This window comes from Sphaerodactylus townsendi, linkage group LG06 (genome assembly GCF_021028975.2).
Source record: "Sphaerodactylus townsendi isolate TG3544 linkage group LG06, MPM_Stown_v2.3, whole genome shotgun sequence".
Taxonomy (NCBI): domain Eukaryota; kingdom Metazoa; phylum Chordata; class Lepidosauria; order Squamata; family Sphaerodactylidae; genus Sphaerodactylus; species Sphaerodactylus townsendi.
The window spans coordinates 46,653,111-46,680,462 of NC_059430.1; the positions used below are offsets into that span (position 1 = coordinate 46,653,111).

The 27,352-nt window shown below is 43.3% G+C and overlaps 1 protein-coding gene across 1 annotated transcript in view; it reads right to left on the bottom strand.

Moving 5' to 3' along the window:
• The window catches only part of CFAP54 (cilia and flagella associated protein 54), a 177,571-nt gene that overhangs the window by 13,876 nt on the left and 136,343 nt on the right, over nucleotides 1–27,352 (bottom strand). Inside the window, exons 61-66 of the mRNA XM_048500704.1 lie at nucleotides 24,667–24,772; nucleotides 22,288–22,380; nucleotides 20,013–20,154; nucleotides 13,465–13,647; nucleotides 4,936–5,144; nucleotides 1,535–1,717 (exon numbers count right to left, since the gene is read on the bottom strand). Of these exons, the coding sequence (XP_048356661.1) occupies nucleotides 1,535–1,717; nucleotides 4,936–5,144; nucleotides 13,465–13,647; nucleotides 20,013–20,154; nucleotides 22,288–22,380; nucleotides 24,667–24,772 (916 nt within the window). The remainder of the gene's footprint in view (nucleotides 1–1,534; nucleotides 1,718–4,935; nucleotides 5,145–13,464; nucleotides 13,648–20,012; nucleotides 20,155–22,287; nucleotides 22,381–24,666; nucleotides 24,773–27,352) is intronic.

Sequence of the window (27,352 nt, forward strand, 5' to 3'; positions counted from 1 at the left end):
GCCCTGAGTTTTGGGCTGTTGTTTTGTGGTAAGTTGTTTATGTCAGACATTTGTCGCAGTCTGGGCGGATTCAGGGCATAGGGGCACATCCTTTAAGGGAGGCAGGCTTGCATGCCAGACCTCCCTAGGCGGGGGCCTCAATAAGAGGGCTGGGGGTAGGGCTGGGCTTGAGGATGCACGCCTGGAAGCCCTGTTTCAAGCTCGCTACCCCTGGCAGGAGGGGGTGTCACAAATGGGTAGGCGCCCAAGTGACATCTAGTAACCTTCTGTCCCGGTGCCGGGGTTCAGCGGTGCGCTGCCCAAAGGGCCAGGGGTCAGCTGTGAAGCTGAAAGTGACCAGGTTCAGCGGTTCGCTGCCTGGTGGCCAGGATGTGCCCCGATATGCCTGCCCAGCTTCCAAAAAGAGTTATGCATTATTTGTTAATAAACCGGGCTGCGGCCATCTCTTTTCCAACGAATTTAAGTGTATGTTTGGTTTGTGAGGGAAGCAGAATCCGCACATCTGCACGCAAATAAAATAACAGTAGCGTGACAAATGAAGTAACTGAAACAGAAACATTTGATACCTATGAAATATTATTAACTCACACCAAGGAAATGAGATATGGGCAAAGAAATTATCACCAAAGAAGTGAAATGTGTGTTTTCAACGCAAATTAATCTTGACTACCAATGACAAAATACATGCTGATTTTCTACATACAGACCTCTCTAATACTATTAGACTATTAGATCCAACTCCTCCAGCATAGTCTAGCAGTAGTTCTCCAAAGCCTCAGGCAATTATCTCTCTCAGCTCTGCTATCTGAAATCCTTTAGCTGCAGATATTTAGGACCAACTTTAGGACCTTTTGCAAGCAAGCTTCTGCTCTAGCACTAAACTAGGTCTCATCTACAAAAATAATAACAGAATTATGACACAGGGATAGACCACAAATGTCAATTACTGTATTTAGTCTGATTGATTTATGAATATTTATATTTCACCTTTTGCCTTCTCATGCAGAATTAAACACAAAATAAAATGTACTAGTTAAAATATCATAATGCAGCTATCTGTCAAACATCTAAAAATCCAGTCAAATCACACAGGAAGACAACAGCAGCCACCCAGTCAAATGCTTTCCAGAATAAAAATGTTTTCAGCTTGCTCAAGAAATTTGAAGGGTTGGTGCCAATTTCACCTCCCGAGGGAGCTCACAGCTTGAGGTGGTCACCCACAGGTCATCAACCTCACTAAAGGTAAGAAAAGCTAGTCAATCTCAAGGTTCATGCAGGTTGATACAAGCGAAGGAGATTCTTCAAATATCTACAAAGCAGTAGACAGATATGAAGAGATTAGCTGGAACAACTCATATCCCAGCTGAATCAATTTAGAATTAAAGACAGACAAAAGAGCTCAGTGTTAATGTTTGATTTGGATAGAAAATAATGCAGCATCCAGCACTGCCTGCATTTGCTTTTTAATGTATGTTCACGATACTTTGCTTAACTTCAAAAATAAGCAACACAGCAACTAATTTTGAAATCATACCATAGTCTCTTCTTTTGATGATTTCTCCACAGATGGAAGGTACCACTGAATACAAAGGTCTCTCAGGGAAGTACAAGTTGCCTTGTTGTCAAAATAACCTGAAATCTGAGAGCTACATAAACTAGAGAAAGATATTTGTTCTTCTGACAGTCTATGTGACATTCCAATAGCTTCTGAAGTTGACTGAAAAATACATAGCCAAACATATCATTATAATTTGTAAAATGCTTTTCCCTTACATAAACCATACATGAACCCGCTATATGTCCATCTCATCACATTTAAGAGACATCCTATTTAATTAAGAAGAAGAAGAGTTTGGATTTATTTCTCTCCTGTAGGGAGACTCAAAGGGGCTTACAATCTCCTTTCCCTTCCCCCTCCCCCCACAACAAACACCTTGCGAAGTGGGTGGAGCTGAGAGCTCCAAAAAAGTGTGACTAGCCCGTTTATTATATATGATTAATATTAACTATTTCAGAAAGGATTTTTAAAAAACTATTATCATCCCTTCTTGTCATGGTCAACACAACACATGCAACGAAACACTGCACTTATCATGAAAGTTTCTTCTTATCAGTGGGTTGGAAGATATCCTTGTATGGGTCGTGGCTCCTGTGTGCTCTATGGGTAGGACGTATGAACATTTTGTCCAAAGGCTTCCACTATCCTGAGATGTTTCACACCCCAGTTCCTGTCTTTCCAGCTTCTGATAAAGCATATTCACCTCTTTTGTCACAATCACATTAAGAAAGAATTCTTCTGTAACAAACTTGGAAAGTCCAGGCAAAAGTAATCTTTTAACAGTTCTTTATTGTACTGGCAGTCATAGTCGAAAACAAGCAATGCGAGTTCTGAAGGTTTCAGAACAGTGATAGCAGTTTAATAGAGTAGCATTTCCCCTTCCCGCCACAGAAAGTTAAACAAGGAATAGTTTCACACAGGCAAAGTGAGATAATACTCGGCAGGAATCCCCCAGTCTAGGCATACAGCCAGAGCCAGCAGGCGGGAAAGTACCAAGGACAATACACACACTAACATCATCCTGACACTTCCTGAAGACCTGTAAGTGGAAATACTAAAAGGCTGAAAAATAGGTGAAGAAAACCCTGATGGTTTTCCTTTTAACTTAGGTAGTTCCTTTCCAATTCCTCCTCCACTAAATAGCTGGGGAAGGATACCTTCCAATCCACTGAAGAGAAGTCCAATGTTTCATTCCATCAGTGGAGGAAGGTATCCTTGTGTGAGATATTGAAGGTAGAGCACCAGATCTAGTTCAATGTTTTAGTACTGACATACAAAGCCCTATATAGTCTGGGACCAATGTACTTTCGAGAGCATCTCCCACAATGTATTCCCCAATGGACACTCTGTTCATCAAGTGATAACTTACTTGTTGTCCCTAGCCTAAAGGAAATCCAGTTGGCCACAACCAGAACCAGGGCTTTTTGGGCTCTGGCCTGGTGGAATGCTCTGTCCAGTGAGGCCAGGGTCCTGCAGGATTTAATGCAGTTCCACAGGGCCTGCAAGATAGAGTTGCTCTACCAGGCATATGGCTGAGGCAAACAACAGTTATCATCTCTGGCCTCCCCCTGCAACCTCTCTCTTCCCCCTCTTCTTTAAGATCATCTGAGCTCAGCTGTAATGAGGTATTTTGCCACCTTGATAGATAAACCACCTTTAGCTCTGCTACTTGCTAGAGCCTCTTGGTCTTACATAGTCAATGGCGTGAAAGATGCTACCACAGAAGAACTGTAAATTGCTGTGTTAACAGGCAGCTGAAAAACAGGCACCAATGTTGCAGAGACGAGGTCTTGGCAGTGCAATTCCAGTTGCTGCCTTGAAACATGGATGCATTTGAGACAATTTCATATACTTCCTCTCCACCACTGCTATTCATGAGAGAGAGGTGGACGCTGGCAATTTTTAAGGTGTTTTTGCCTGTGTTTTTAATAAGGGAGTTGGGAGATCTGTGGAAGTTCAACTATCCACAGAGCAGGCGAGGCACTGACTGAGGAGGTAAAGTTCCTTCTCAAGCAAGTGGAAGCCTCTGCAAGAAATCTGCCATGCCCCTGGAGCAAGGAGGAGGCACAACCCATACATGGATACCTTGTTCCACTGGTGGAAAATACCATTTTCTTTCAGAAGCTGGTTCAGATTTTTATCATTGTTGTTAACAACATATGACTACTAAAATATGCTTGCTTTTCAACTGCTAAATAAAATGATTTCTGAAATATAACCAAGGAGATGCAGAAGACTGATCTGCAGTATAGCTCAATCTGTATTAATAACGTTTTCTGGAACTAGAGAGCTGCACAGGGAACTTCTACACATGACAGAATTGTGGTTTATGGAGTCCCCTAAAAATGAAGAGAACTTGCAAGCAGGAGGCAACCTTCTACCCAACATAGGAGCTATAACTTACTTGGAGTCCCACTGAATACGTGGAAGCGCTTAGGAACACTGAATTCATGGATACATGAATTCTGTCCTATGTGGAGCCCTACATTATCCCCATGGAAACGTATGGTTATCTGATTTATTTGAAAGTTTTTTGAACTTTGAGCATAAAATATGGTTGGCCCACAGTATAATATGAAACTCTTGCTGTGGTGATTAACTGATTATCTTCTTTGTATGCCCATGAATTAGTTTCACAAATCAGGAAAACAGTAAGAGCATTAAATAATTGACAAGGATTAATTTATTTTATCCCTAAAATCTTTTCATACATTTGCTTGCAGGATTTGATCATTCAGCATAAAAAGCTTGAAAAAAGTCCTAGTCATCAATTCATAGTAAAATTGTTATTCTTTGGGCTAGCTGTTCAGTTTGCAAATAAGGATTTTAGCCATCATAGAATGAAACAAACCCTAAGATGAACAAGAGAGTCTTGTTTTAATTTTAATCATAGATTATTCTTAACCTTTAGGCTGGTAGCTTTCTTTCATGAAATGCTTCAAAAGATGTGTACATGGACTTGTAATTACTTCATGTACATAACAATGATCTCTTCACAATCTACACTATCCACTTGCAAAAGGGAAAGGAAGTTTTAATATCAAATTATAGAAGAATGTCCTGAGGGCAATTTATCAGGGTCCCAAATCAACTTGTGTCAAGTACAAATGGCACAGGAACCTCCAGTAGTTCCAGATGTCTTTATAAGTTATCTCCATGGAAATAGTGCACAAGGGAATTTTCAACATTCAGCCAAATGTGTCCTAAATTCATTGGCAAAAAACAGGAGGCATGGCTGAGAGAAGGTATGAAAGGGAGGAGGGAAAGCATTTCCTTCTTTTGTTCCACACCTCACCTACTGGCAAGAGCCCAGAGATATAGTTCTATAGAGTGGTTATCAAAAATGTGTTTATATGTAACATTTAAAATCAGATTACCTTTGCAAGAGCTATTATACTACCATGGATTTGCTCAAAACTGTGCAGTTGTTCAGGGGGATCTTCAACGCAGCAGGCAGAATATGTAGGCAAGCAGGTTTTTAGGAAAGAATGCATTTTCGCTACGCGTAGAGTAGTTCCTGTGTCAAACACTGAAGTGAACAGCATGTTTTCTTTAGCAAATAAGCCTTCTCCTGCTTTTGGAACAGCTGTAGAAATAGAAAACATGTAAAAACTACTTCTACTGAAGGCTATAGTAGTACAAACATTTTGATCTTACTGCATGTTTATGTACCACATAGAAAATAAACTGCATTAAAATTCAGTACAATGTAAAATGCTTCTATTAATACTTTGAGAAAATGTACTGTTTTGTCATGAAGTATTCTGATCTGTTTTGTTCAAAGAAAATATGGGTAATACTTACAGGTTAGGAGTAAGTATCTGAAGTAAATACTTATGCAATATCATCTGCATTGGAATTATGCTTCTGGCAGCAGTGGCATTAAGTTTCTTTGGGGTTTTAGAATGCCTAGAAATACTGTTGGTATTTGCAAGTGCCTGTCACAATTCAATTACTAAAGGGTTAACTGTCTGTATGTAAACTAGTTGCTGAGGTCACTGTTTTATGACCTGCTCTATTGATTAGCTATTGGTCAGTCAGTCAGATCTTGGTTACATGCTAGGTCATGTAGCCCGAGGTTATAAAGTTAACTCTCTTTGGTTGTGGTGGGTTTTCCCAGGCTGTGTGGCCATGGTCTGTGGATTTTGTTCCTAACTCTCTTTCTTTGTTTGAGCAGTATAGCAGACACCACCAGACTAGAGAAAGCCATGAGGCTAGTTAGCAAATTAGCTGCAAGATGTTGTCATCTATTGTAAATATGTTATAGAGAAGTATAGCTTGTTGTTGTTTTATCTCCATGTAACCCTTCCCTAAACTAGTAAAGTATTTTTATACAAAAGCAACTCAGAATCCCTGCGTATCTTTATTTGCCACTGCACATCACTGCTACTTAAGAATCTCATTAAATATATTGAAAATTACCTACAAATACTTATGTTTGGGATATGACAGATTCCATTTCCCAGTCAGCTACTGCCTTCCTTTCTTTTTCATCCCCTGCTGCCCTCCCAATGCCCCAAGATAGTGGTGGAAAGTACTGCCAAGTCACAAAAGACATGGTAAGTCACAATCGATTTATGATAACCGTAGGTTTTTCAAGGCAAGAGACATTTTCAAGGCAAGAGACATCCATTGACTGCCTCTGACTAGCAGCCTTGGACTTCCTTGGTGGTCTCCCATCCAAATACTAACTGGAGGCAACCTCACTTAGCTACTGAGCTCTCATGAGATCGGTGCATTAACAACATTAAATGAAGAATGCACATGTCTCCTGACTGAACGAAAATGCTTCTCTTGTGCTATTATCTTAGTATAACAATCCCAAACGACAGTCAATTTCCAGTCATTTTAGACAGATATCATTTATATACCTTTACTCATAAAATTCGCTAATGTTGGGATGACAAACCCTCAACAAATGGGCGTGCAGGAGACTGTCTTGGATGCCCATTGGCTGAAAATTTGTCATCATGCTAAAAAACCACACCGGCCTAGCAGCACTCAAAAACCAAGCAAGTTTGGTTGAAATTGGTGCCTTGCCGCCTGGTGCTCCACTGGACCTGCCATCAGCCTCCTGGTTCCTCCCTCTGCCCTCCCACCACTCCCAAAAAACAAGCTGGTCAGGCAGGGCAGCAGTGCCTTGCTGCCCATTACTCCACCAGGCCTGCCCCCAGCCTCCTGATTCCCCCACCCCCAGCCTCCCCATTTTCTTGGAAGGGGGTAGGTAAAGCATCACCAAAACCCATTACAGGGAAGAATACTTGCTCACCTCTCCCTTTTCTAGGGCCCATTGCATTTTCCCCTGCAATGGGCTTTACTGCTAGTGTGTGTGATTGTGTGTGTGTGTGGATATATAGATATAGATAAAGCTGTATTCAGAAAATAGTTTTTAAGAGAAGTACAGGCAGTACTATAAAGCTGTATGAGGGAGAGAAGTGAGTTACTTTTTTTCATGGGGCTACCCAATAGGTAGCAGGTTTGGGAGGGGGGGGAAGGGAAATCAAAACATAACCTATATAATAAGCCAGGACCCAATAAAGGTTGAGAAAAGCAGAAGGAATAATTAAAATTAATAATATATACAATATGCCTTTATTGCATAGCACTTACAAAATAATGTCAAAAACTGTGTTAAATGCTTACAATTAAAATAACTAAATAGAAATAATGCTGACAGGTCTTCTTCATTCCTCTTTTGATTTGCACCAGCCCACATTTTCCGAATTTGTATCCAGTTAAGGACATTTATTACTACTCATAATATGAGCTCCTAAACTAATTTATTTATTTATTTATTTATTTATAATTACATTTGTATACCGCCCCATCCCCTGAGGGCTCTGGGCGGTGAACAACAAAATAATATTCCAGAAACAATAATAACAATAAATAATCAATATAAATATACATATTTAAAACATGAAACTACAGCATTCCACTTGGCGTCCAGGATTTAAAACTAACAATAAAAACCCCTCCCAGAGAGGGGGCGGTAGATCTAATTACAGCTCCCAAGATGTTAAAAGGGAAAGACAACAGAGGCTCACCCTCAGCAGCTGGCCTCACCCCAAAAAAGCCCGGGTGGAACAACTTTCGGTCTTACAGGCCCTGCGTGAACTCTCCAAGATCCCCGGGTGAGGGGCCCAGGACAGCTGGAGGAGAGAGTGGTTCCACCAGGCAGGGCCAGGGCCGTGAAAAGCCCTGGCTCGAGGTGGAGAAAACCAGCCCGTGTCATTGAGGGGCTGGGAACCACCAGCAAATTGGCCTCTGCTGAACGCCATGAGGCCGATGTGGGGACATATGGGGTAAAGGCGGTCCCCGGGCAGGTACGAGGGGTCCCAGGTCAGCATAAGGACCTTAAAGGTTAAGCATACCCATACCTTGTGGATGATTCCGGAATTCCACTGGAAGCCAGTGCAGCTGGCCGGAGTACAGGCTGAATATGGTCACGGTAGGCACCTCCTGTGAGAGTAAACGCGCCCGCCGCATGCTGGACCAGCTTTTAACTTCGAATCAGGCGCAAGGGGCGAAGGCTACAGCGTAGAAGCCCGTAATTACAATAGTCTAGCTCTGAAGGTGATGACGTTCGCGTGGATCACAGTGGCCAGGTCGGCTTGGGAGAGGAAGGGAGCCAGCCAGTGGGGCCTGACGGAGGGTGGAAAAAAAGCGCGAACCTGGGTTGTATGGGCCAGCCTGGGTCTCCATTGAAAGAGACGAATCCAGGTGAGACCCCCCAGGCTGCGAATGGAGGGAGCCGGTGCCAATGAGGCCCCCTCCTCACACCGGCGGCTGAAAATCCCCAACCTCCCTGGGCGCCCTAGCCAGAAGAGGATCTCCGTCTTCCGATGGGTTTAGTTTTAACCTGCTCTGTCGCAACCAACCAGCAGCAACCGCCTCAAACAATGCTGCAGAGGCTGCAGGGGCGCAAGCGGCCGCTCCTCTCCATCAACAGAATGAGCTGGAGTGTCATCAGCATACTGGTTGACAGATCAGCCCAAAGCTCCCATTACTCAACTGAGCATAAGGGGTCGCGATATAGATATTATTAAATAACAGTGGGGATAGGAGCGCACCCTGGGAGCACACCGCCAATGAAGCGGGCACCTTCGGGAGGCCTGATCCCCGCCACACCATTGACTTTGGCGTTTGACTCCGGTCCTGGAGAAGCGAGACAATCCACTGAAGGACAGTGCCCGCTTGCTCCTGGAGGGCGGACCGAGGCTGATGGGTCAAAAGGTGCGTGGATCGCACTTCACATCAAAGCGCATGCAGTAAGATCTAATAATACCAGCTTAGCGCCCGATCCGCCCTCGGTCAAGCTGCACTCACGGATAGCCGCCGGTATCTGTGACGGGCGGCGAAGCGGTCTCCGTCCCATGCCCAGCACGGAAGCCGGACTGGAAGGGGTCAAAGCCAATGTGTCCTCCAGGAAACCCTGAAGCTGCTCCAACACCACTCTCTCAATTACCTTCCCAGAAAGCGAAAGATTCGAGACGGAGCGGTAATTGGCCAGGATCTCCTGGATCTAATGATGGGTCTTTTAAGAGTGGGGCGGACCACTGCCTCCTTCAACCCACCAGGAAAGATTTCTTGCTCCAAAAGGGAGGCCATTGATAATATTCAACAGGTGGGGTTACCGTAGCTCCCCTCCCGGCAAACTTTGACAAGCCAGGAGGGGTAATGCGGATCCAGAAAGGACAGGGTAGTAGGGTCTAACAGCAGCCATGGAGCCCTGTCAACAGCGGCTTCAGAGAGCAGGGCAAACCCGGAGACCCAAACAAAGGGGCCAGAAGACGACAAGGGGAGCCTCCAGTTCACCTAATTGTAGTCAAAGTAGCGCATGGGAAGGTCCTGGCGGAGCGACGTGACTTTTATCTGCGAAAAAGCTCATAAATGCCTCACAGCTAATAGCCAATGATCATTTGTGGACCCCTGAGGTAGAGAGGTCAAAGAACCCGAATCATCGGAACAATTGTGCGAGGCGAGAGCACCGCAGACGCCTTGAGAGAGGAGGAGAAGAAAGCTCTCTTCGCCTCCTTCATCGCCAACTCATAGGCCTTCATAAACGTCCTATAAGATGTTCGTGCCGCTCCGTCACGAGACTTCCTCCGCTTCCGCTCTAGACGTCTGAGTTCTCGTTTCATCTGGCGTAGCTCCTCGGTATACCAGGGGGCCAGCCGAACGTGGACGCAGAGGTCGCCGAGGAGCAACTATTTCGATGGCATCGGCAAGACGGGAATTCCAATCTGCCTCCTGCTCATCGAGTGTGCCGGCAGGTTCAGGTTCCCGCAGAGCATTCAGGAAACCAATTGGATCCATAAGTCTCCGCGGGCGGACATAAATCAGTCCGTCGCCTAGACAGGGGTGGTGGGGCATGTCCACCCGAACCTTCAGGGCATAATGGTTGGACCATGGCACTCTGTCAATAGAGGATACGGCCATATCAACCCCTGAACCAAAGACCAAATCCAGAGTGTGACCGGCCTCATGAGTGGGGCCAGAGTTCATCAAGGAGAGGCCTAGTGCCGCCATGGATGACACCAGGTCCGCAGCTACTGTACAAGAGGCAGTGTCGACATGGACATTGAAGTCACCCAAGACAACCAGTCTGGGAAACCGCAATGCCCAGTCAGCCACCACCTCTAGCAACTGTGGCAGGCCGCCTCCTGGTGCGCTAGGCGACCGGTACACCAGGAGGACGGCCAACCTCTCCGGGGCCAACCATTCCAGGCCGACACACTCCATGCCAATGATCTCCGGGACAGGGGCAGCCCTAAAGGGGATAGAATCTCGGATGAACAATGCCACACCGCCCCCCCGGCCCTGTGTTCGAGACTGGTGGAGGCACGCGAAACCTGGGGGTGTAACCTCGCGCAAGGCAACAGTCTGCCCAGCGTACCCAGGTTTCGGTGACACAGGCCAGGTCCATCTGTAGCTCTCCGAGAAAGTCCCGGAGTACTGTGGTCTTATTATTGATGGACCTGGCATTAATCAACACCAGGGACGAAGCAGGGTGTCTCTGAGCTCTGCCACCCTCGTGCATTGGGATAGGACGGAGGTCAGAAGGCGAGCGAGCATAGCCGTATCTCGACCGCCTTCTCTCATACGGCCGCCGCCTACCGCTATACTTACCCCGTCCCATCAGTACTGGGATCCCCAGCCCCATAGGTGGCGCCCCCCATGTCCCAATCGCCCCCTTTATCTAAAACCCGCTAAAAAAACAAACAAACCCCACTCTTGCCACTAAACTGACTCTAACTAATTAAAGCTAAAACTATCTATTAAGCAAGATTGATATACCTAACTACACCTAACCTACACAGTCTGCTAACGAAAAATGAAAGAGGACAAAAGAAACCAGAAAACAGAAAAAACAGAAAAGGAGCGAGGTCCCCAACCAGATCTTAGTAATAGCACCCCAATGCTCCCACCAGTGGGCTGCAGTATATACCAGAGATGGAAAGGTAGGCGGCCAGGTGCTTAACAAATACAAAAATGTCAATGTGAGGCAAATATAATAATAATAATGTGGGGCCAGATAGTAATGTGGGGCCAGAAAGGGTGCCAATGGAATAGGGGGTCTGCTGCCACCAGGCCCCTGCACCCTTAGGCGAAGCACAAGCGCCATGGATCCCCAAGTGGCATAAACCATCGGGGACTCACACCACCCGGTGCGCCACTCATGCGTGCTGGTCGCCAAGTGCGAGGGAAGGGGCTCATGGAGCTGATAGATATGAGATGGCAATACTGACAGCAGTCAGAGGAAGCAGCAACAGATGCCCTCTGCCACCACCGACGCACTGGATCTTAAACGCAGCCACCCTAGCTCTGACAAAACTGCACCATAGACCGGCTTTGTACACGGCTCTCCCACAGTCCGGCTTGCCGTCAGAGTCAAATAGGGCAGCCAAGCTGCCTAGCTCCCAGGATTGGAGTCTTCTGCACTATCCCACGGTAATGATCTAATTTATGACCTCACAATAGTCCCACTGTCCCTCAGCTGCTCCATCAGCCAACTCCTCCACACACTCCAATTCTTCACACACTTCCAAACCTTCCGTTGCTGCTGCTGCTTGCGTTGGTCCCCACGCCCTCTCGATAGCAAACCAAGGCGGGAACCTATGATCTCAGCCTCTTGCAGCAGAAGCGTTGTGCTCCTGATCGTTCCCCTTGGCCCGGCTTAGGGCATAAGTAGAGGCCGAAAAAGAAATAGTCCTTGACCAGCTCTCGCTGGGGCTTCCCTGGCACAGATGTCGAGGCCCGTCCGGGAGGAGCGCCTCCAACGAGAAGCACTCCCAGCCGAAGCCGCCCAACAAAACCAAGCCGCTAACCGGGCTACAACGCCCCAGCAGCCTCCGTCTGGCAACAGAGCCACAGCAAATTGCCCGAGGCAACGCCTACCGCCCCGGAGCCAGCTGCCCAGCTCGCGGCAGCGGCCGGCAGGCCGAAAGCAGGAGACAGGCAACAGGCAACAAGCGATGGAAGACTCCAGCAAGGCAAAAAACAGAGCCGGTCCAACAGGGGCCAAAGAGCCGCGGAAGCCGGAGGCTGGAGGTGCCGAGAGAGCGAGGGAAAGAATGTTCCGTCTCACCTCAGCAAGAAGTCCAACACACCACCCGGTATTTTTTTAGGGCGGATTTGCCTGGCTTCAGCGTTCAGCGCTAGTTGTTAAGCTGTTAAGTTGTTAAGAAAGTAAATAAAACCAGTTGTTAAGTTGTTAAGTAAGTAAATAAAACCAGTCCTAAAGTGTAACATCCCAATGGAAGGTGTAAAAACTCACTCTCAGCGGGCTAAAGGCGAGAAACGGTTCTTTAAAAAATCATTGTAACGGAGCTCCACTATCGAGCTCCGTCGTGACTGCTATCTTGCAGTAATTATATGATCTACATTTCATTAAGGATTCATAATCAATCTTGCTACCAGATTCTTTGAGACCTTTGTACTATATGATAAGTATTGATTATGTATGTACCTGGACCTCTGAAGAAGACTTATCAGGTCAAAATGCATCAGGTAAATCCACGTAACAAGTTGTGTGCAATCAATTTGATGTTTTATGTCGTTGGAGATGTAAGCTTTTGACCCAATTTCCATTTAATAATTATAATTTTAAGCACTTAATATATTTTAACATCATTTCTTTAGGCACTGTACAATAAAGACTAAGGCTCATTCCGCACATGCAGAATAATGCACTTTCAAACTGCTTTCAGTGCTCTTTGAAGCTGTGCGGAATGGCAAAATCGACTTGCAAACAGTTGTGAAAGTGGTTTGAAAACGCATTATTTTGCGTGTGCGGGAGGGGCCATACTGTTACTATTATAAATTTTAATTATTCCTTCTGCTTTTCTCAACCTATTTTGGTTCCTTGGCTGCAGAACAGGTACCCATGAAAGTTGGACCAAAATATATGGATGATGCTGCTGGTCATGCATCTGGGGGCTTATTTCCAGGCTTCAGCTTGAAGTGCTGTAAACATGTGTAGAATGAATATTGCTACAGGCACATCATAGTAATTAAATACCATTTTAGGTAACATTCTTCCCCTCAACACCTGGGACATTTTAAAAAACAGTTCTAAAGTTATTTCTCTTTACTTCATAAAAGGACAGACAAAAATCCACTAATCCAATCCAGGAGCCCTTTATGAAGAAAAATTTTGGACAGCTTTTCTTATGAGCAAACTTAGAAAACCAGAAATTAGAAAAATTTCTGTCCTGCAATGAAGTTTTACTCCCTTCTTCTCTTTACATTTGCACAGCTATCAAGCTACTGTTTCCAAATCTGAGCTACTACTGCAATAGTAGCAAGAAAACATTAATTTCAGTTGTTCCAAATAAATAATTTTTGATACACAATATAATTGCTCCGGAATATTAGTCCTGTAAAAGCAAACTAGTTCCTACCAAGCAAAGGGGTCATGTTCAAGAGCCTGTTTAAGTAAGTATTGTAGCGAATTAAGTGAATCCAGGTTATCTTCAGCCCGGCCTGGCCATCCTCATATGAAGAATTTTCAGCTCCATCACAATCTTCCAGTTCTTGTACAGAAGATACTACAGAATGGACTTTATAGGTAACTTCATATCCACCTGGAAACCAAAAAATACATTCAATATCATCCTAATTCTCAACAAAAAAACAGTGTTGTCAAGTAGTAATTTTAAAGTCTATCCTGTCACAAAGAGCAAAGCAACACAACTTGATCAAGTAATTATTCAGTATAAAGGTTGCCAGTTTGGTACCAGCAAGAACAAAAACCAAATCAGTTCAAGTCACAAGCCTTTATTGGCATAAAATAAACATACAAAATCAGCATACAAAATTTGCCCATTATTGCTCACAATTATAGACACTGGTACTAAAATACTAAATACTAAAATATATACATGGTCCTTCTGTAACTATAGGACATTCCTTCAGCTAAGTTAACTCACTTAAACGTCATCGGATACTGACAGAAGCTAGAAAAATTACTGCTGGCTACATGTGGTCATAATACATAGACATTGGTTGGTATTCATCTAGACTTAGGTCTATTATTGTTAGCAGAAATTTTGCTACATTCTCACACACTGTGGGATCCATGTTGTTCAAAAGCATAGGTATCTTAAGAGCATCAGTTAGATTGTTATACAGAAATGGGCTAAGTGCAGATTGTGACATTCTGATTTTTGCAAACCTTACACAATGAAAGAGGGTATGATCGAGTGGCTCCACCTGACCCATATTGCATGGACATAGCCTCCTCTGTTTATCAATTTTTTCATATCTGCCATAGAGTAGCATAGAAGGCATTAGATTGAATCTGGCCAGTGTTAAAGCTCTTCTTAATTTAGGGTTGGTGATCCACTGTAAATAATTGGCCATGTGTCCTTGTTCAATTGGAATAGAAAGCAGGGTCAGGGGGGAACACGTTTTTTTCCTCGCATGGCCTGTTATCATATCCCGATACTCTTGTTCCTAATAGCTTGGTTTTTCAAGCGGCTATATGCTTCCCTTGATAGGGAAAGAGAGGACTAACGACTCTAATGAAAAGCCAAGAGTGTTGATTTTTCCCTCAACTAGTTTTCATGCAGAATTTGCATAGTCGGAAAGCATGAGGTGTAACAAACTGGAGTGATCCTGCAAATAGTGGATCACGTAGCCAGTATCTGACGGTTCTCAGCCAGGCCATAAATTGCATATGATATTTGCCCGAGTTCTAAACATAGGGCTGCATATGAAGCACAATTTGGTAAGCCCTTAATTTTGTGGAAGGGACTGGGCTGTGTTTATATTTTTGTTTATAGCTCAGATCCAAATAGGTGCTCCATAGAGGAGCTGAGAGCCGCATTTAGCATTGAACACCTTCAATGCGGATGGGTATATACTAGTGGCCCTGATTGAAAAAGAAACGCTGAATTGCTAGAGGGCACTGTTTGTTAGCTGCAGCGAGTGCTAATTTCCTATGTACTGCCCAATTAAGGTTGCTGAAGTAAGAGTTTATGCCCAAATATTTGAACTGGTTAACTTTGTTCATATGGGTCTGTTATTGATGGTCCATGTATGACTAGGGGTCTTCTAGCGAAGACCATTTATTTTGGTTTTCATGGTTAATTACCAGTTGGATTCCTCTTACAATATTCAGCACAGCAATTTAAGAGGCGAGTGAGACCAACTTTAGTGTGGGAAAGAAGAAACGGTGTATTGATCAGCGCTCTGATACAATGTGAGCCGAATTGCGTGTTTGGAGTGCGCTTAGTTTGGGAACATGCCCATTGGCCTTCTGGAGGGTTGGCACTAGATCACTAAGGAATATATTGAACAAAGTGGGGGGCCAATGTACAGCCTTGTTTGACCCCTCTGGTTGTGATGATATTTTCTGTGGCGGTCGCTTTTGTTCGCGGCTCTTATTCTGCAGCTAGTGCAAGTGTGTAGCTGTTTTATAAGAAACAGATAGTCTGGGGTCCATGTGTAATGGCAGCCGTCAATTTTCTCCCACATTAGGGCTACTAGATATGGAGTCAAATGCCCCTTTTAAATCCAGGAAGGCTACAAACAGTTCACGGTTATTATAGGTTATACTTTTGTTAGCTAAGTGTGGCTAAAACTGTTACATGATCCAGTGTTGATTTATTTTTAGATGAATCCAATTTGCTCCGGTCCTATTACTTCTGCTTAGCTTGACCCAATCTTCCACTCCTCCTAAGAATTGTAGTTTTGCATATAGTTTGCCAATTACAGATAATAGGCTTATAGGGCCGATAGTTTGAAGGATTAGTAATATCACCCTTTTTGTGCAGGTGGGACAACTATAGGCGTAATACATCTTTGGGGATCGCGGCCCGTGTTATTTACATGGTGTAAATAAGGAAGCCAGAGTTGTAGCCCACCCTCGAGGTGAGGATTTAAGTATTTCTGAAGGTATTATTGCATCAGGGACCTGGGGCCTTACGGCTTTTCAAACCACTGATTAGTTTACTCACTTCTTGAGGATTAACCTCAGGCCAATCTGGTAGCTCCTCTGGTATTGAAGGAATTGGAATCCAAGGGTATTCAGTTAGGCTAGCATTGAACAGATTAGAAAAATAACTGAACCATCGGTCCTAGTGAAATATGGGGCAACTGGATTACTGCAGTTTCGGAGCCCTTCTATTTATGATCTGCCAGAATTGCTTAATGTTATTTGTTAAAGAATTGTGGCTTGATATAGTTGTTCCCACTGCTGCTCGAATTGATTTTTTCGTTTCCATTGTACCATAATTTGAAAATCACTTTTTTTCAGTTGGGTTACTGTTGCTGAGTAGCTTTTTCACTCCACCTGTGCTCGCGGTAACTTCTATATAATGATAGAGTATTAAGTTGTTAAATTCAATACGAGTAGCGATCAAACCATTCTCTATGACCGTTTACAGCCTTAGATTTGGTCGAGGAGACGGCTTGAAGTTCCCCTGCTAAATTTGAAACTAATTGTTCAAAGAGTGATGTATTCCACGTTCTGGTGTGTCGAGCCTGTAATATATTCTCTTTTAATTTATTAAATGTAAAAGAGCTAAGTAGTGTTGTTTTCTGTAGCAGCTGCCACCTGAGGTGACCATGTTATTTTCTGATGCCTAAAGTTGGTGGGGTCCTCTGTATTGGTCTTTACCTCAAATGAAAAAGTTACATTGAGTGGAAGATGATCACTTAGCAATAAGTCCCCAACGCTAAAAGATGTGACACACTGGTGTAGATAGGGGGATATTAAGATGTAATCGATCACGCTAGCACCGAGCGAGTTTACCAAGGTAAAGCTATCTGCATTCCTATAGCACTTGAGGCCGTTTAACCATAATTTGTTAAATTTGATGGCAAATTTGATTAACTGAATTCCTGCCGCACAAATCAGTTCAAACAACCTCTTTGCATAGCAAAACATAGATTGTGAAACTACTTTTTCACTCATACGATAACAAAGCCACTAGCAAATGTCTTTGCATCCCTATCCCCATTATTTTCCAATTTAAAACTACATACAATGCAGAGTGCTTGATCACTTTTACACTTAAGTAGATTTTTTTTTTGCCAGGAAGCAATAACTATACTGGTGTGCAAGCACAGCACATATACATATTGCTGTGCAAACACACAAACACATACAGATACCAAACATTATAAAATGCAGTATCAACAGTCCTTATGAAATTCTTGCCATGGGCCAGTACAAAACTTATATTCTTACTAGGTGACTACATGCAAGCTGGTCTGATGCATGGAATCCAAAAGGGAGGAATTCCCTCCAATTTCTGTCCCTCATTAAGAGTGCAAAATGTGAAGTGCCCTACCCAAAACTGACTCTACTAATTATATAAAGAAATCTTCTTTCAATCAGCATAATCACATTTGGGACTGACAAATAAGTAATTGTTTTCCATCACTTTGGGGGTTTTTTTCTCCTTGTAGCGTGAGACTTAACTTGACTAAGTAACCTATGATCTATGGCTTTCATGGACAGAACTAACTGGCTGTTGTGGGTTTTCCGGGCTGAGTTGCCGTGGTCTGATAGTGTTTGCTCCTAACATTTCACCCATATCTATGGCTGGCATGTCACAGTAAGGTGTTTTTTGCTGTGGAGAAATACATCTTATTGTGACATGTCTCTGAAGATGTCAGCCATAGATGCAGACAAAACGTTAGGAGCAAAAGATTATCAGTCCATGGCCACACACCGTGGGAAACTCACAACAGCAAGTAATCTATGATCCTTTGAGTGCATGCTCTGCTGAGGAGTATTTTTCTTCCTAATCCCCTCTCCTTGTGTTTTATGATTTACAAATTGATTAACAATTAGTATGATGCTCTGCAGACACCTTGCTGCCAATTCCTTGTTTGCGCAATGCACAGGCTCACATTGGACAGCCAACCTTCACCATCACCCCCAGCAGTATAAACTGTGAGTTAATACTTTTGTTCCTCTTTCACCTAGAACTTTAATTACGAATCAGGATGAAAACAAAACAAAACCCTCCTTTGAAATCTCATCACAGCTAGGCTGTGAGACTACGGCCAAAACAGAAGCAAAAGCACCCAATATCTGCAACTGGCACTAAATACAGAACAGAACATTTCTTACAAGGAACATTTATTACGCTTTATAGACTAAATTCAGTCCACTGAAAGTGCAGCCTGAGTAGAGGGATCACTTTGGGATATAACCACCATGCTTTTCCCTCTCTCTTTTACATGATTGGAGGTCATTGTGTGCCTCCCAAAAGCTTGTGTTGCTCACCTTCTGCACTTGGACAAGGAACACTATTGTGGGAAGGATAAGGATATGGAAACATGCACAAGACTTCAACTTACTAGAACAGGCTGATGAAATACCTACACTCATGCAAAAGGGTTGTGGGAATATATCCTATGGCAATCCTCTAAGCATGGGTACTCTGCCTACTGTGAAATGGATCCAAAGCAAACTATTTTATATAGTTGACTTTACGCAATATATACATTACAATCTTTAAATCTTTTTGTATAGTAGTGCTTCAGTCATAAGGCAAGAAATCATTAATGCCCTCTTATTTTCTTATGCCCTCTTAATTTAAAAGTCTGTGTACAAAGTGCTCACTTGCTTGTCAGTGTGTAAAGGATAAATACACCTATCACTTCATGGTTTTAAATCTAGTTTTAGAATGAGGTATTCTTCTTTTGAAAATTATTTTCTTATGTCCCTTATTCAATTCCCTTTTTAAGTTACAAATGATATGTTCAAAACAAGCTCATAGAAATTATATAAGACTTGAAAATGGATTGTCACAGTAGGGTCAACAGTGATTGATCATGGGACTAACACTTCTCTATGTAAATCATTCTGTATTCCAGAAATGGTTCCTGTGCAAATACCTGCAAAATTTGGAATGCTGGTACTTTCAGTCATCTGGCAATAACTCATTACAGCTGACAAAATAGTTGGGTTGCTTTTTTTAACAATAGCAAGACATTTTATGTGAGGAAAATGCTAGGAAGCAGTTTTGCTGTCTGAAGAGGGAAGGAAGCAGCCAGAGAGTACAGCAGAAGACACAGAAACCCAATTGTGAGGAGTAAAATTTGGCCACAGCCATTTTATTGGTATGCTAGCAAAAGGAAACTGAGGTGCAACATAGGGGACAGGTCCGGCACTGGGCAGCACATCTGCTGTCCCCTAGCGACCTCTGCTGTCCCCCAGTAATAACTTTCCCTCAACCAAATGCATGGGGGGAAACACCAATGCCCAAAGCAGCAAAATAGTGGAAGCCATCTGGGGATGGCCTCTGGATGAACTCCCCTTGCTGCTAGGGGGCGTGAGCCACCAGCAGCCCCCTCCTGGGCATGTGGTTCACAGGCTCGTTCCACCCTCCCAGGCCTCTTACGGAGGTCCTCACCAAATGGGGAGGGCTGGCACACAGGCTCATCCTCCCCTGAACAGATCAGTCCCCATGCACAACTCACCAGGCTGTGATATATGAATTGCAAATAACAACAACCACTGTAACAAGAGTGCAACAACAAAAACTCAAACCCACAAGGGAGGGAAGGAGGGAGGGAGAAGCTGTCGGCGCTCAGGCAAGAAGAGGGCAGGATAGCCTGCCTGCCCATATAAGGCTATGGCTCAGGCTCCTCCAGGCACATCACCTGCTAGCACCAGCAGCTGGGTGGCCCAGCCCATGCTGGGCTGGATGCCGGTGCTAAGCCCACCCCTCTCCCTGCCCCACTCCTCGGCAGCAACAGCAACCAAGGTAAGTCTCAGCTGCGCTTTCTGTTTGTTTATTTTTGCACTTGGTATATAACATAAGGCAAGGCATAGCTTTTTTATATTCTACAAGAATGTTACACAGACAAGCTTTTTCTTATTGCTGTGAATTTTACAGTCACTGAAATCCACATGCTTATTAATTTTCTGATTGGTTTGATAAACTTTAGACATGAGATAGTTCAAACAAGATGAATAGACAAATACCAGACAAGAAGTCCTTATAGGAATGACCAAGGTCCAGAAGGGCAAATTCTGGGATTTTGCGTTGTACTCTTTCTCTCACTTGATATAATTTAACAGACTTTCTTCCAATTAACTTCTGGTAAGCTAGAATAGCTTCACTAACCTAAAATTAGAATACATTGAATCAGGCTGGACTCATTATAATGTGCACTACATTAAAAAGTGGAAATCCGCACACTAACAGCAAAAACCAAACATCCAATATATGTTAAAATGTAAAATATGAAGAAAGGTTCCTTGTTCTTCTGTTGTAGGAAGTGTACTCAAATCATTATCTCTGACAGGTTAATCATTATACAAGTGATTTAAAATCATACAAATGTACTTGCACTGTCCTGATATTTTGTTTCATTAGAATATGCATACATTTAAGACATTTAACAGATTATATTAGATTGAAGCAAAGAAAAAATACTGTTTTAGATCAGACATAATGCAATACCATGGTTTACACGAACTATCATTAGCATGATCATCCAAATGTGACCCACTTCCACTACTGCATTAAGTCTCTCAAACAAAAGTCTGAAACCATGGCTACAGTTTGTCTTAGCTATTATTTCATGTGATGGTCAAAGTACAGACCTGACTTGTTCCCCAGGGCACCCTCATACTGCCTGGAAACTGAGATGCCTGCCCCCATCAAAGGTGATAAAACTAGCAATTCTCAAAGAAATCAAGGATTTGAATGATCGCCTGCAAGGTAAATCCTGGTTTCACAAATTAACTACACTTAAAATAAACTATAGTTTCTCATTTATCTGAACCAAGCTATTAAGTGTGTACACCCTTTTTTACTGACTTTAAACCTGTATTTAGACAGGAATGAAACCTCTTATTCATACTACACAGTACAGAAAACCCCTTTTCTAAAGCTGCCCCTCCCAAATCTTAAAGTACTAAACTTTGGTCATAGCTGGGGGAAAGAGCTGGGTTTCCAATTTGCTAATGATTAGTTTTTGATTTCTAGAATTTAAGAGATTGCATAGAATGATTTGGTAAAGTTCACGTGTAACTTTTTAAAACTGTGAAACCTAGGCTTTGGAAGAAACTTTCTTAATCAGCTAACTCCTTTCAACCATATTCTGCTCTTCTTGCAAAGTAGCCTTCTCAATTTGAAGAACATAATTATAAGACCATCTCTCAGCTGCTGTTCTAAATAAGCTACTGCCTACCACAGTCAGAACACTCTGCTCAGTAACTAGCATATCAACCAAATATATCATTGATCAGAAAAAAACCAAATCTTATTGATAACAGTTTACAAAACCTCAGAGAAGGAAACATATGTTGCTATCATAAAAACTAAGCAGATCAGCTTTAAAATGTATCTATCTCCAGAACAATACTTTGATTAAATATTTTGGTACTGACATGCATTTATGAAAAAACATAGTCTGTACTTTCCTACAACGTGTCTCTTTTTTCAGTGAAAGCTAAGGCAACCTACTTGGATTTTATTAATGTTACATTCATACTATTTGTAACTGAGAGCTAGCAAAGTATGTCAGTCTTCCTTTTCATGTGTCATCATACAACCCGAAGAAGGGATTAGGTAGAAATTTCATATTTCCTGGAAATATGTAAATATAACATTACAAAAATCACATTGATAAAGAATACCTTTGAATAGAATAGAAAGAATATTCTTATAAAGAATATCCTGTTAGCATCTAAATGCTAACATATAAATGCTAACAGACTTGTTATTAAGAAGATACGCAGTTGCCCAGCTACTGCATACAATATCATTCATGCTTTACTAAGATCTAATTGGCACAGAAACTTCCAGCAACATCTTCTTAGGAGGAACTACTGTAGAGAATGCCCACTGTGACCATTCTCTCAGTACTGACGGGTAGAGGCACACATCCTTTTACTATCCATCTTTCTGTGGATTCTGGCACAAGAGTCAAATATAATTATCCAAAGTGAATCACATATTCTTGAGTAGTCATGAGACTCTTAACATAACTCCCAACTTAATTTTCAGTTAAAATTTTAAAATTAACGTTAATCATCTGTTTACCAATACAAAATAAATAATATTACATAACATAAGTCACTGTAAGCTTACTTTGGGAGCTAACTTTTGGCTGATAAGTATAGAAATATAAAATACAAAAAGATATTAGGTTTTGCCAGCCCACTCCCTATCCCATCATCCTGTCATTGGGCCTTTGATTTTTCGTATCTCAGATAAGTTTAATATTCATTGAACACAGATGGAACAGACCTGTGCAGCAGCCCTGACTGCAATCCACGCCTGAACTCTGTACATTTCCAGGTCCAGAAAATCATCAGAACTTGCATAGTGTACATTGGTAGCCTAAAATGAAAAGGAAATGCACGTATTTGGTCAGTAGGGAATTAAAATTGGTTATAGAAAAACAATACAAGTGTATTTAAAGCTCCGTAGGCAGCTGTAAAAGAAACTGCTGTAAATCCATGAGAAAAAGATATTCTTATTGATTAAAGGATTTAATCAGCAATTTTTTTCCCTTGAATGGAACTCTTTCCTTTGGGCTATAAGTTCATGTTGGCAATTATATGGGCTTTTTTAAAAGGTGAACTTGATGAGAAATTGGCATTGCAATTCTAATAATTTGCACCAGTATTCTCTTTGTTGCAAGGACAGAGTAATAATCAGTGTGATGTGACAGGCAGCAGCATTCTTGTTGTAGAAAGTACAGTTAAATTTCAGCAGACTTATGTTGACCCCGTAGGGTTTTCAAAGCAAGAGATGTTCAGAGGTGATTTGTCATTGCTTACCTCTGCATAGCAACCCTGGACCTCCTTGGTAGTCTCCAATGCAAGTATTAACCCTGTTTAGCTTCTAAGATTTGATGTGATTGGGCTACCTTGGGCCAATCTTAAATCCAATATGCTTAAATTCCTTCATGCAACTAAACTTACAATTAAATCACAAAGTATATATAAACTCTAATGAGAATTGAAGGAAATGTACCACCTATGCCTCTACCAGAATTTTACTGAGCGTTCACCCATCAAAGTGCTTTTATGCCTTCCCTCCAATTTTGCACTCAATTTTGAGAACTGGGAACAAGGCCTGCTAAAAATGGGGGAGGGGGCACAACACATACACCAGTGGCAGTTATCCTTTCAGAAGCTCTTTCAGTGCTAGGACCTCCCCTGGGCCACCCTTAACATGAAATTATAGCTGCAGAGGAGAAGGATTCCCCCATAGTGCTTGCTGTACCTGAGACTCCAAGCTCCTAGAGATCTCCAGAGAGAGCCCCCATGCCAACTATGCAATTATAGGGTCCAGTTTGGGTCCAATTGAGTTGGTGACTTGGCAATCTCTTGAGCAGACCAACCACTTCCAGATCCTCTCTATTTCCTCTGGGTCCTCAAGAACAAAGAATATGGTGGCCTTACCAGGTTTAGGAGCATATGTTTGTAGCTGCAGGTATTCTGCAACTAGTCCTGATTGGCAAAAGAGCACCACACTCTTGCAAAAGAACAGCTCCTACTCTGGCAACAGGAAGGGTAAAGTTATAGTTCCTGATGAAGTGCTCCAGGTGGGATCTGAATCCTTGCTCATTCGACAGACTGAAAACATAGCTCATGCACCACCCTATGCATGGAGCCATGAGAATGTTCTAACTATCAAAACCCTTGTCTGCCTTCTTTTGTTCTCCATGGTTCCTGCCTCAATGGTCAACTCCTGCACTGCTTGGCTACAGTTTCCTATCTGTTGGCCTACAATTGCTGTGCTGGCCATGCAGAATGAAACACACATAACCATTCTGAAGATGGAATGCATCCACAACTTTGTATCACAGCTGTGACAAAATAACAATTATATGAAATATGAAACATAAAAGCATATGAAACAATGTCCTACAATGCCCTACAATGAGCAGATTCTGCAGCAGAATTTGCCACCTCACCCATGGACCCACCCCAAAACAAAAGGTGAGCAGAGAAGAATGCAATCTATGGGAATTTCATGGATTTTCTGTCCAGGATTTTCCCTATTCTCCCTCTAATCTCTCTGGGGTTTGCAAAGACCATAGACAGTATGAACAATTGTGGGTGTGAGTTATGATCCTGGGTTCATAGGAAAAGCACACCCAGGGCTTTTCCAAAAACAAGCAATATTGGGGGAGAGGGTTTGTTAGATCAGTCTGCACATATTTCTGCAATTCAGACATCATTAGAAAAGTGCATCCAACACTTCAGTGTGACTCTCTAAAATGATATAAACTAATAGTTTAATACTATGTATTACAATGAGATTTTAGCAATCATATGGCTGACCTTTAAGTTCATGTCAACAAAAATGCAGACAGTATTTGCCTTTCAAGTGATTTTAGATATTCAAATTATCTTGTTCTCTCAAGCAAAGAAAAAAATAACCACTCTACTCCTGGGACCACACTCACACAAACTCATCTTAATGGCATGAAGATGTATGATATTTGGTCAATCTGCATGATATAGATAGCTTTTTGCAAGACTGATCTTTATCATGCTTATCGATAAATATGCACAAGCTGAACAGTGAACAGTTATCTTCTCAATCACAACAAGACTTGGTTAACAAATCCTCAATGTTGACATGTGCTAAACCTTTTTAAATGGTACACACCTTTGCTTTGAATGCTTTTCCCTTCACAGAGCTTGAAGATTCGGCCTTGGCTGTAATTAAATAAAAATATAGCACTGCTACCTCCAAGTATGCTCTTCTTATTAATCTACAAAAAACAAAAGTGACTATAACTTTCACATTATACATTATGAGTTTTATATGTTTTCTTTAATTGTTCTCTCTGTGTCTGTGTTTATTTATTTATTGACATTATTTATACTTTTGTCTTTCTCATAGAAACTCATGGCAGATTACACAAAGAGAGCTGACGATGCATTAGGATTGTAACACTCTGGAACCAGCCAGAAATCTAAATCTGAAGCATAACATGTATTGACACATAAAGCACTGTAAAAATTACAGAATGGGCTCCTACTTACAGAAAGCTATACACAGCAGTGCAAATGACTGTCCCTAATCATTTATCCAAGCAAGTTTGTAAATCATTTTGTACAGTGTGACTCTATTACCTGAGCAGAACAGTTTTGCAAAGTTTTGGGGGAAAGACAGAACAGTAGCAGCTTTCCTCTGCAGGCAGTCCATTCCATAAAGTGGAAGCCACAACAGAAACAGTCCTTGTATGGGCAGTTCTTGAGTTTGCCCATTTAAAGGGGGTACCCACAGAAGACCCTGCTGACATCAGCAAAGCTACCTTGGCAGTGTACAGTGGGAGAGGCAATCCCACAAATAAGAAGGACCAAGGCTATGAAGGGCTTTATATGTGACAGCTAATACCTTAAATTGTGCCCAGGAACAAATGGGCAGCCAATGGAATATCTATAGAAGGGAAGTAACATGCATGTTCCATCCAGCCAAGCCATGTCATTCTGTACCAGCTGGAGTTTCCAAACTGATTTTGAGGGGAGCCAATGTACAGGGCATCACAGTAGCCTACTCGCAATGTTACTGTGGTGTTACCAGAAATTTATTTTTATTTTTATTTATTTTTTAAACTTTTATACCGCCCCATCCTCTAGGGGCTCTGGGCGGTGTACAGCATAAAACATGGTAAAACAAGTCACTAAAATCTTTAAAACAGCGGTAACAAACATTAATAGTAATAAGAAGAAGAAGAAGAAGAAGAGGCGTCCGACCGGCCCCATATTTCATTAAAATTTTCCCAGAAGAAAAGAGGGGAGGGGAGGGAGGCGAGCCACATAGATGATAGCCTAAATAACAGGCCGACTGGGGCATCCGGGGGCACCATTTCAGCGGACTGGTCCTCAAAGGCCCGGCGGAACAACTCCGTTTTACAGGCCCTGCGGAACTTCGTTAAGGTCCACGCAGGGACCCGGACAACGGAGGAAGGGTGTTCCACCAGGCGGGGGCCAGAGCCGTAAAAGGCCCTGTAGCCCGATGTGAATAGCCGCATCATTGAGGGGCCAGGGACCACTAATAAGAATTAGCCTCACGTTGGCCCGGAGAGTTGCCCGTGCAGGGGCGATCACGGGGGTGATCGCGGTCTCGAAGATACGAGGGCCCCAGGCAGCGTAAAGGCCTATGAAGAGTCAACACCAACGCACAGCTTGAAGATGATCCGGAACTCCACGGGGAGCCAGTGCAGTTGAAGCAATACAGGCTAGCTATGATCATAGATGGGCATGCTGCCACGTAAGTAAAACCCAACGCTGCATGCTGGAACCAGTTTTAGTCTCCGGATCAAGCGCAAGGGAAGACCAGCGTGGAAGCGAAGTTACAATAGTCTAATCTGGAGGTGACCCGTTGCATGGATCACAGTGGCTACTAGAGTCCGCTTGCAGGAGAGGAAAGGAGCCAGCCTCCAGCTGGCGGGCCTGGCCGGAGGTGGAAGAAGGCAGCCCGGGTTATAGCATGGGCCACCTGGGTCTCCATTGAGAGAGACAAATCAGGTATGGACCCCGGAGCTTCTTGCCGCGGAGGGTTACGGCGCCAATGTGACCCCTCCTCCCACGGTGGCTGGAAAATCCTGTCCCATGCCTGCGGCCAAGCCAGAGGATCCTCCGTCTTTGATTCCCCGGTTCAGTTTTTAACCTGCTCTGCCGCCAACCAACCCAGCAACCGCTACTCCAAACAGTGCTGGAGAGCCGCGAGAAGGCGGCGACTGCTCCCCATCCATCAACAAGGTAATGAGCTCGCTGCGTGTCATCCAGCATACTGATGACAGGTCAGCTCAAAACTCAATACCAGTCCGGAGCAGAAGGGGTACGCATATAGATATTAAAAAGCTTGGCCCGGGGATAATAAGAGCTGGGAGTACACCGCAATCAAAGCGGGCACTTCTGGGAGGCCTGTTCCGCCGCACCTCACTTACTTGACTTCGACCCCGGAGAAAGCAGAAGGCAATCCATTGGCGAAGGACAGTGCCTCGCGCGCCGGAGGCGGCCAGGCGGTGGAGTCAAAAGGAATTAGTGGTAATTACCGACCACATCAAAGCGCTGCTGGTGAGATCTAACAACACCAGCAGCGCCGATACACGCTTCCGGTCGGAGCTGAATCTGGAGCATATGCTGCTGACAGCGACTGAGAACAGTCTCCGTCCATGCCCAGCACGGAAGCCCGGACTGGAAGGGGTCGAAGGCCGATGTGTCATCCAAAGAAACCTTGAAGCTGCTCCAACACCACTCTCTCAATTACCTTCCCCAGAAACGAAAGATTCGAAACGGGGCGGTAATTGGCCAGATCCCTCGGATCCTAGCGGTGGAGTCTT